Consider the following 10,818-nt stretch of genomic DNA (forward strand, 5'->3'; position numbering starts at 1 on the left):
AAGTGTATGGATTTTCTATTCCTGCCACTTCCATGTGACAGTACCTATGGTTAAATAAACTCTATTTAAATATCAAAAGATACATAAATTTTCTGCCACTGTATCATTTAACAATACTCAGGGCAATGTCACGGACTGGATATGGATGAAACAATTGTTATGGCAGGACTGAAAGCCAGGGGTCTGACTCAAAACTGAAGTCCAAAGAACAAGCAAGTAAGAAATTGATGATTTACGGTGAAGTCTGAGAACAGAGGGAATAGGAGGGTGAGTCTGATCAAGGGCAGGTAAGATTAGTGGCCAGAAATGGAGCTTAGCAGGATGGCATGAAGTCTGGAACTAGGGACAAGATTTGGCCTTTACCAAATTGCTGAAGGCCTGAAGGAGATATGTTGAACAGACACTTCTCAGTATTCCCCTGCCTATTATATCTGACTGAGGAAAAGGCAGGGTTGTATAGGCACTGGGTTTCATGTATAACATGGACCAATCTAGTTAAATCACCCTGAGGATGTGATTAGGCAGACTTGCTGGTTCTCTACTACTTGCTCATCATAGTGACACAGTGATAAAATACCTGGGAAAAGTCTGTGTTAGTTTTATCACAGTGGTCTAATCTGTGGACCTGAACCAGTGTTAGTGCAGTGATGAGAAATTGCCTGGGAATCCTCTGTATGAATAAAGTTTAAAACCTCAATTCCTTCTTTCAAAGTCATGCACAAGTAAAGCCTCTGACTTCCCCATATGGTTTATTTTAGGTTCTCACAGAAGACAAGATGCAAATGAGAGAGTTTGGTTATATAACGGCACAGACAATTACAAGGTTGATTTTTTTTAAATAAAAATAGAAACTATGACCATTGCATCACTGTTACTAAGAAAGAACAGTGATAAACCATATAGCAGATCAAGAACCATCTGGCTGAAAAGAAAGATGGAGCAAGACAGTGGGGGTGGCAGGGAAAGAAAAGAGTGCAAACTACCTCTGTTCAGCCAAATTGTTTGGATAGATAATGAAACCCAGCTCTGACATTTATTTTACCAGAATATTAAAGCAGATTTACATAGAGATGGCACCAGAAGGAAATTCACTTCAAAGAGATTCTTATCCTTGATATACAAGGTTAGCAGGCAACATGTGATTTGGGATCATTGATGATTAGCTTGGAAAAAGTACCTGATTCTTTGCGATAGTTAATATATGTTGAATTATTTCATAATGTAACTCCATTGACTTCAGGGATCAGTCTGGCCCCAGTATGCAACTGGATTCAATAAAGCACTATGAAGCACATTCCACAGAATGAATATGCAAAAATTCATGGCAGAACTTCAAAGGTACCCTCCTTGATGCACACACAGAATGACTCAGATCAAGGCTTTCTATGGTGGTCTGGTCTTTGTTTCCCATGTTTTTATTGTATAATAATTTTTGCTGCTGGCCACCTGTATTATATTTTCATATGCAGCTGCAGAAATGTAATCCTGGGACTCCTTACATCTCTCTTCTCAGTTAGATCTGCAGAAGCTAATGTGGAGGGTGGCCTTGGACCTTCTAGCTTATTGGGAAGCTCACTAGCAACTAACAGAACCACCCAATGAGGACTTCTATACTTGCTGCTTTTATCAGTGGGTGCATCTACATGTGCACTTTAATGTACAATAGCTTATTTTACTGTGCATTAAAACCATGTTAATACACTAATGCATAGTAAAAATGAACTGCTGCGTACTGAGCATCACTAAAAAAGTGTGCACTTTTGCTACTGCACATTAGGGCAGCCTAATGCACATTTATTTAGTACCTCACATTAGAGCTACTAGATTTAATGCACAGTAGCAAAAGCACATTAATGAGCATGTAGACATGGCAAGTTAGAGGTCTACTGTGTCTGTGTCTCAGTTCTCAGTTTCTTATTGTGTTCTTTATGGAAAACACCACAATGTAGTTAAATTTAGAAGTCACAAAAAGATGTGAATAAGTTTAACAGTTTAGTAAGTTTAGACATGCAATTCAAATACATAGATACATATAAACAACTATTGAAAAATGTCTATTTTTCCCCCTTTTTTGTTTCACTTGGAGTTTGGCCAGGAAAGGACTGAGTTAAAACAGAGGATCAGATCCTTCCCCTATCTAGAAACCTTTTTTAGGGACCACCTTTTATATTATCTGTTGCAGATCCTAGAATTTCATCTGAATTTCTCCCTTGAAGGCAATGAGAGTTGATTCTTGATCCTTTCCATGAAAAAGAAACCAGAGGCCTGGCCCACAAACTCAGCAGGTCTTGGTTTATTTTGTGCAAAACTCTGGAATCACTGTAGTTATGTCACAACTTCCTTACAGCTTAGCTCCAAGGCTAAGTACAGACAGTCGAAAACCTGAATGAATTCAATCTTTTCAGGTTAGTCTAAACTATGTAGATTGAACTGATAAGCAAGTGACCAGACATTCGCTTTTGATTCCAGAAATGTAGCCACATGCCTGCAGTGGCTCAGGCTAGAAGCTGGGGAGTGTTAAAGCATGCCTCCGAGCCTGCCAGCCACTGCCAAAGGGAATGGAGGGAAGCTGGGAGGGAAGCCCTCTGAGGCTTTTCGTTCCCTCCCTGCTCGAGTGGAGAGGGGGACATGGCCAGGCCCCACCTGGCCTAGCTGGCTGGGTATGATGGGGGGTTAGGGGTATGAACCCCAACCCTGGCCCACATTGACCCCAGCTGGGGTTTGCCTGGCTGAGGTAAGGTGCTAAGGGGGAAGTCCTCAGAGGTTTCTTCCCCCACTCCCCCCTCAAATGGATGGGCGGGGGGGCGTGTCCAGGCCCTGGCCTGGCTGGATGAGTATGATCGGGTGAGGTTAAACCCCCACCCTGGCCTGCACCAACTCTGGCTGGGGTTTAACCCTTCCATCAAACTCAGGTGGCTGGGCCAGGGCCTGGCCATGCTCCCTTCTCTGTTTCAGTGGTGGGGAAGGGGGTTGAAGCATTTGAGGGCTTCCCCTTTACTCCTCTGCCTTGGCCAGGCAGACCCCAGCTGGGGTTAGTGCAGGCCAGGATGGGACTTTAACCCACTCTCTGCTCAAGCAGGTGGGAGGAGCCCCTGGCTGGGGTCTGATGCTAGGGTTTCTCCCCAACCCTGTTCTCTGCCAGTCAGAGCAGTGATATTGCTCCAGCTAGGGAGCAGAGGGGCAGGACAGACTCTTCTCTGCTGGAGCAGATAGTGCAGCATGGCCCAAGGCTGCAAAGCATTCTGGAATGCTGGGGGACTGTGAGTCAGCTTGAACCAGGAAGGGATCTGGGACAGAAGTTCCATAAATTGGTTTGACCTAAATCAGTAAAGTCTGATACTACATCCAACCATGTTTATCTTAAACTGGTTTTGACCATTTTGAAAGTGGTTTATATACACTGAACTTCTGTTCTGTTATAGGGTTAAACTGGTTTCTGACCACTTAAACCAATTTATGTGTAACTTCTGTCCCTCCAATTTTGCAAGGGAGGAAATTATGCCGGTCCCCCCTGAACTCAGCACACCCACTCACTACTTAAGTTTCCCAGGCCTCACACTGATGATGGGGAAACCTGAAGCAGTTCCTGGGCTCCTTACAGAGTTTAACATGAGTCATCTAAAGGTTATGGTATTTTGTGTCTGATTGCTCCACTTCCTGTGCTTTCTAAAGATAAATAAGATAAATGACAGCCTGGCAACTCTTCTGGGAATTTCTGCAGCTTGTTTGTTCTGTGAAAATACATCATGTTATCTAATTTTATTACACTTATTAAAACAAAATCTTCCCTATAAAACTTCTCACAAGTAAGCTTGCTAGACCTTTGGGAACAGAACTCCAGAACAGAGAGGACTTGCATAGAAACCTAAGCATGAACTTGATTCTCCTGTCAGCCCTTTTAACAGTTCTCCATAGCTTTGCAGTAGGTAAACCTGTCCAGGTATGTCTAAGCTACCATAGCTATTAAGAACTTGAATCGTTGATGATCAGTCAATTAGTGTTTCAGTATGGCAGAGCATCTGTTGTGATTCTATATATGTAAGTTTCTTCTGATGATGATATACATACTAAAATATGTTCATTCCTTTTTACAGGTGGCCACAAGAAACAATGAAGCAGGTGAGTGTGATTTTGGGTGCTGTAACAATAATTAAAGGCTTTTAGGGATAAAATTACCCTTTTTTATTCCTCCTGTTTAAGTCCTTTGAGTTGAATTTTCTGTTCTGTTACACAAATTTTGCGCTTGTGGAACGTTTATTGATAGAGTTACTCCTGACTTGCACTGGCATAAGTGAAGGGAGAATAAGAGTGTAAAGTCTGATGTTTTTAAACAAGAGTTCCTTAACTTTCTATAACCATACTGAAACAGATCAATGAAAGTGATGGCAGAGATTCCAACATACAGATTTTGATTTTACTGGGAGCTGGAATTAGGAACTCCAGACAGTCATGATGTTACTAAAACTTTGATATAACTTTAAGCACTCACAGTTAAAAAAATTGGCTGTAAAATGTTGTCTTTTCAAAAACAAGTCCCGGCACCAGCACCTACAGGGGTGTGCTGGAATTATAAATTTGTCAGGATCCCACTTCAAACCAGTTTTTTTCCCCACTGATGTATGAATTCACATTTGTCTTTTAATCTCACATCAACTTGATGATTTATGTTGGCATGATAAGGGAATTGTTCAGTTACAGAACATTACTGAGATAGAACATTTATTTTGGCAAGAAAACCCTCAATGAATAAGACCAGTTTAATAAGAAAACAGAATGTATTAACACTTTTACATAGGACTCCCTTCCTGCCTCTCTGGTATTTAGCCAGACTCATTCAGCCTTGTTTTAAGTAACCTCAGTTCTCTTTGACATCAGGGGAAATATCTCTGCTTTCACCAGAGTTGAATTTGCTTCATTTTGTCTACCCTGTCCTTCACTCCCACAGATCACTATTTTACCTGTTTTGTCTTTTCCCTTCTTTCCATTGTCACTTCCTTGTCTGTTGTACACATAATTTTGACACAATAATCAGTAGTTACTGCACATAGCAAATGCAGGACTGGAATGGTAGTGGAGACTAAGAAGGCAAAGCTGAGGAATGTGTCACGATACCCTGTGATGCACTATACCAGGGGTTGTCAACCAGGGGTATGCATACCCCTGGAGGTACTTGGGAAAGCCCTAGGGGGTACGTGTGGGTGGGTGGGTGGGGATGGAATGCTGCCACCCACCACCCTGTGCTGCCACCTTCCAGGAGTGGGGCTGGTGGGGGGCAGCGAGGGCAGCAGCACCCTTCTGGGGGCCACACAGGTGCCACCTGGCCAGCCGGACAGAGGGGGGGAAGAAGCTCGCACGCAGTGGCTCGCACGCAGTGGATGCTGCCACCACCCATCACTCTGTGGTGCCACTGATCTTCATCTGACTGTACCACCCCTCCTCTCCCCGCTCTGTGTATGGCCACTGGGGGTACACTTTTTAAAAAAAGGTTGAAAACCCCTGCACTACAGATTAACGTAACGGTGACACAAACTGAGTAAGTAGTTCTAACTTGTCCCAGTGTACTGTTTTATACACTGCACAGACATTTACTAAATCTTTTTGCAGTTAAGAAAAATACTTTCACAAAGGGTGATTTTCAGAGGCACAAAGGGCAGTTAGGAGCCTAACATATGGAAAGCCATTGGGAATTGGTCAACTAACTCCCATTTTTTCCACTAAAAATCACCCTCTCTGTGTCTCATATGTTAATTATTTTCTTAATCTGTAGATACAGTTCTATATGAGAGTGACATTGTCTTGAGAAGACAGAAACGCAGTGCAATGAACTGTGACTGCTTCTGGCCCAAGTCCCAGGATGGGCTAGTCAAGATTCCAGTTAATGTCTCTTCAGATTTTTGTAAGTTGTTTGGAAATTTACCTTGTGAAATCAGCATTGATTTTCTTCACACTGAGTTCTGAAGATTTGTTTCATGGTAGTTTTGCACTATGCATCAAAAGTAGTGTTAATCAGAGTCAGAATTCATGGATATAATTGCCTTCCAGTAAACAGGTCCTCCTAAGACAATTTGGCTAAAATAGCATACAAGACAATAAAAGGGGTATTTAAATATGTGGTTGCTTGACAGTGGGAGCATCTACACGTGCGCTTTACTGTGGAGTAGACTAATTTGCTGCACAGTAAATCATCACTGTTTACACTTGCACCAGTATTATGGTACAGTAAACTAATTAACTCGGCTGTAAGATAGTACTGCTAGAGGCAGTACTATCTTATTGTGGGGTAATTTACTGGGCTGTAATGCATGTATAGATGCTGACCACAGGCATAAATTGCATCCAGTCAGCCCAGCCAGCTGGGAGTCTGCTCCAAGTTGGCACTGGATTTATGACCCAGATACATGTTCCAGGCAGCCTCAACCCTCAGACTAACCATGACCTCTCAATTCGATAGTAGGCACATTTTTTGATACACAGTGATAGTAGATAAGAACAGTACAATTTTATATTTACCAGTCCTAGAGCTGTCACAGAGGGAAGGTACATCTGGCCAGTATGTGAGCTTCACCCTGGGGTTCTTTCTTGAGTGTCAGATATCAGCAGCCTGGAGGTTGAAGGCCAAGGCCCACCCTCCCCCAGCAAGGTGGATGAGATGGGCTGGTAGTGTGCTCTCTGTCTCAGGTTCCCCTCTCGAGGACCTTTTGCTGCTCTGAAATCTCTCCTTTCATATCCTTTCTCCCCTCTGATGACTCTTTATTTCTGAGCATTGTTGACTGGTTTCCCTGTGGTCATCATACTGTTCATGTTCTGTCCTGCCAGCGTATTCCTTTGTTCCAACAAACCCATCGCATGCACACATCTTAATTTGTTTATTTACCAGTCTCTTAGAAATCAGTTAACCTTTGCTGTTCCCTTGGACCATTGTTATAATACATATCTACTTTATGTACAAGCCAGTTCCTCAAAGCAAACCTCTAAGTATCATTTTCTAGTCATCACTCCACCCCAGCTCAAATTGCTGCTGTCCTGGGCACATGTGTAAACACTACACCCAGGAACAGTTTACTCCAGCTCAAACTGCTCCAGAGTTGCATTAATTGTGTGTAGATGCACCCCGTATGTAGTTGCTTAAATACAAATTGAGTCATTGTAACAGGGAGCCCTAGCCCTGTTATTAGGAGGCAGGGCTGCCCCTTTAAGACCTGAGTCTATAGGAACATCAAGCACCAGGAGGGTAGGGGTTAATAGCCCAACCACCCAGGCTGGTCAGCTGACAGGAAGGGGATAAGCCTCTGGGCACATATAATCCCAGGACTGAGGCTGGCAGGAGGAGGTCTCTGGCAAGCAGCCAGGAGAAGAGAGCTCCTACACGGCAGAACTACCTAGAAACATGGTGGTTGCTGGCCAGACTGTTGCTATGAGGCTCCAGGAGTCTACAAGGTACCCAGAGTTGGGATGCACTCAATACTCGAGGAGTAGTTTAGGGTTTTTAAGGAGCCAGAGTGTGGCTTGTAGGACTTGTATTATGTTATAGCCCAGGGGCTCATATTTATGTTGTTATTTTATCCAGTGGCCCAGGCTGAGGCTATTGGGGGAGGAGGAGGTCTCATCGGGGCATACTACTGTGCAAAGCCCCAGCGCCAGGGCACGCAACAACAGGGGTTGATCAGTCCCCAGCACCAGGGGGTGCAGTGACAGGGGGTGATCAGTCCGCAGCGCCAGGGGGTGCAGCACCAGGAGGTGCAGAGACTGGGGGCAGACCCCAGTGCCAAGAGGCACAGCGACAGGGAGTAGGCAGGCCCCAGTACCGGGGGGCGCAATGCCAGGGGGTGCGGCGACAGGGAGTGAGCAGACCCAGTGCCCTAGAGCACAGGTCAACATTTATATACCATCTGCGAGGCATGGGCCACCATGTAGGGGAGGTTTGGAGTAGTGGATAGCGATCCCTAGTGTGGGGGTTGTAAATGGGCAGCCTCCCACCTGAGTAACATCATAATTATTGTTCTATCAAGGCATGGCAGGAAAGAAAGGTGGGTGGGTAGCCCAGAGACAGAGGGCCAGGCCTACATTAGACAGGCCTGGGGCTGGGCCCCTGTCACAGTCATACACATTAGTATTCATTTCTTGATATTTAACAGTTACAGAACAGACAAAATGCATGTTCTGTTCCTTCAGTGAATACAGTTGTATCAATATTGATTATTACTCTTGATAAGTTGTTATAATAAATAGTTTGGACTCACTAGTTTTCATGATAAGATCTTAAAGAGCCTTAAAAACAGTATGACCTGATTATTCTCTCCCTTGGGAAACTACAAAAGAGGAGGAGGCAGGGGAAATCTTCTTGAGGTTTTTTTCCAAGAGAGGTTTCTTCCTTGATTGTTTTACTGAGATCAGTCAGTTAGTTTATGAACCATGCTATAGGTCTGGTGCCTTAATCTGGAACATTTTCATAGAAGCTTTGTCTCTAGTCAAGCTCTGTGCTTCTAACACTATGTGCTTGCCCTGACAGTGTGGTCCTATTGGAGCAGTGCTGCCAGTACTTCACCCGTCAGTGACTTCCTTTGGGCTCATTTGTAAAAGTGATCCTCGCCTCAAAGGGAAGTAGTATGGAAACGTAATGCAGCCGTAGGTCAGGGATAAAAGTTCTGGGGAATCTTTTGGTGCCATTTGGGGTCAGAGAAGATGGGTAATATGCATTGCCTTGAGCTGTACAACAGTCCAGCCCTACTTCCTACCTGCAAATCCCTGGACCTGCAAAACACTTCTTTGCAGCAAGAGGGAACATTACTGGACTGAAATATTAATGTCAATATAGTTAGTTAAGGATTTTTCATCCTGATTTTAAAGATGGGGAAAGGAGTGGCACAATACTGTTAAAGGACAAATTTTGCTAGATGGCTTTTATTTAAGAGGCCCAACATAGGCCTACAACCATAATTAAGTACTCAAATCCATATTTAGGCCATTGATTAAAAATGGTCTTAAATTTCAGGTATTCTGAACACCTACTGTTTCAGAAAAATGTAACACCTTTTCTATTTAAATGCCTAAATACAGAGTCAAGTGTCTAATTTTAGACACTCGAGTGTGACGATTTTGACCTTAACTTCTGTTTTAGTTTCTATATCTTTCTATCAAAAATAATAGTACTGACCTTCCTTTCTCCCACTGGCTACACAGGGCTCTTATAAAGCATGGTAATATACTTCAAGACTAAGGATAATTATAATTGCTACCTTTGAAAGCCAAGTCAGTTTGAATATTCCTTAAGCCTCTGCACTTTTTTCAGTTTTACTTGTGTGACAGAAGTGGAAAGATTTACTGGAATGGATTCATTCCCAGCATGCTACATAGAACATATTAAACAAGATTCCATTGATTTATTTCCCCCTTTGCTTCCCAGCTGTGACGGAGAGAGCTTGGATTGTTGAAGCCATGCAGGAGTTCAATACATTGACTTGTGTCCAGTTTGTAAATCGCACAACTGAAAGCAGCTACATAAAAGTTGTACCTGGCCAGAAGTAAGTTGCATCAATCTGATCATAGAAGCCTGGATCATTTCTTAATTAATTTTTTGTCTTCTTTTTATTTATTTTTCTGTCTTCTTTCCTGATTCACTTGGATTTAAGTAATCCTACTTCTTAACCACCTCCAGGACCCAGAGAGCAGTAATCCAGACCTCACACAATTTTTCATATTTTCTTTAATTTGATGGTTGGTTACATGTTTTGAACCACAGAATTGTATCTTCTTTTTGCTGCTTGGGGACTGACTCAGGAAACTGCTAGTAATAACAATAAACTAGTGATCCAACATGGCATGTTTTGGGTTTGGGTTTTTTTTGCCAACTTTTAGTCAAAAATACAATTCTATTAAATGTGTTTTCTGAGAACTCATTGGTCTTAATGTGGACTCAGCTCCTTTACTGTTTTAAAAAATATAATAAATATCCTAGAATCCTGACTTCTCCCCAGTAAAATTCTGGCCTGATATTTCCCAATAATCGGCAGATCTACTATCAGTTATTTACTGTGTATGTCCTGTTTTGCTAGATATTGAGAGGTATTTGGTGGCTAGGTAAGAACAACACATCTCATAAACTGGTTGCATGTAACATCTTAGGTTATTTACTGCATGTTCCTTTCAGCTGCTGGTCTTTCTTTGGAAAGATTGGAGGAGCCCAGACGGTGGCCCTGATGAAAAATGGCTGCATGAGTAAAGGAGCAATTCAGCATGAACTGAACCATGCACTGGGCTTTATACATGAACAGTCCCGAAGTGACCGGGATAACTATGTTAGGATTATGTGGGAATACATTATGGCAGGTATGTCCACCATATATGAAGAAACAGTTGGTGGCCTGAGCTGAGGAAGGGCAGGATGGTGGTGGAGGCAATGATGATGACAATTATAACAACTGGCTGAATTGGATCTGTAGGCATTTCTCTGTTTAGGCCTTGTCTATAGGTTCATGGGTTCATAGATGTAGGGTCGGAGGGGACCTGAGTAGATCATCAAGTCCGACCCCCTGCAAAGCTAGCATAGCAGAATCCACTTGTTGGATGCACAATCTGTTCAACAAGAGGAGTTATACCATCTTCCTAAACAACATAAACTTAAGTCAACATAAGTATGCTTTTGTTAACAAAGCTGTGCCTTCACTCAGAGTTTTGCTTCTATGACTATGCCAGGGAGGGTTTGCATGATTTTTTTTCATGCTCCTAGCTAATTCATAGATTCATAGATGCTAGGGTCGGAAGGGACCTCAATAGATCATCGAGTCCGACCCCCTGCATAGGCAGGAAAGAGGGCTGGGT

The 10,818-nt window shown here is 43.0% G+C and overlaps 1 protein-coding gene across 3 annotated transcripts in view; it reads left to right on the plus strand.

The window, feature by feature from the left end:
• Positions 1 to 3,810: 3,810 nt before the first annotated feature.
• Positions 3,811 to 10,818, plus strand: part of LOC102380263 (astacin-like metalloendopeptidase) — a 31,188-nt gene continuing 24,180 nt past the window's right edge. For 2 of the 3 annotated variants that reach the window (XM_025209866.1, XM_025209868.1), the window contains exons 1-5: positions 3,811 to 3,940; positions 4,095 to 4,119; positions 5,768 to 5,896; positions 9,404 to 9,521; positions 10,148 to 10,326. In XM_025209866.1, coding sequence (XP_025065651.1) covers positions 3,872 to 3,940; positions 4,095 to 4,119; positions 5,768 to 5,896; positions 9,404 to 9,521; positions 10,148 to 10,326 — 520 coding nt within the window. In that variant the 5' untranslated portion in view covers positions 3,811 to 3,871. The remainder of the gene's footprint in view (positions 3,941 to 4,094; positions 4,120 to 5,767; positions 5,897 to 9,403; positions 9,522 to 10,147; positions 10,327 to 10,818) is intronic. The other variant, XM_025209867.1, reaches the window with a different exon arrangement.

Source organism: Alligator sinensis, unplaced genomic scaffold (assembly GCF_000455745.1).
Source record: "Alligator sinensis unplaced genomic scaffold, ASM45574v1 scaffold441_1, whole genome shotgun sequence".
NCBI lineage: Eukaryota > Metazoa > Chordata > Crocodylia > Alligatoridae > Alligator > Alligator sinensis.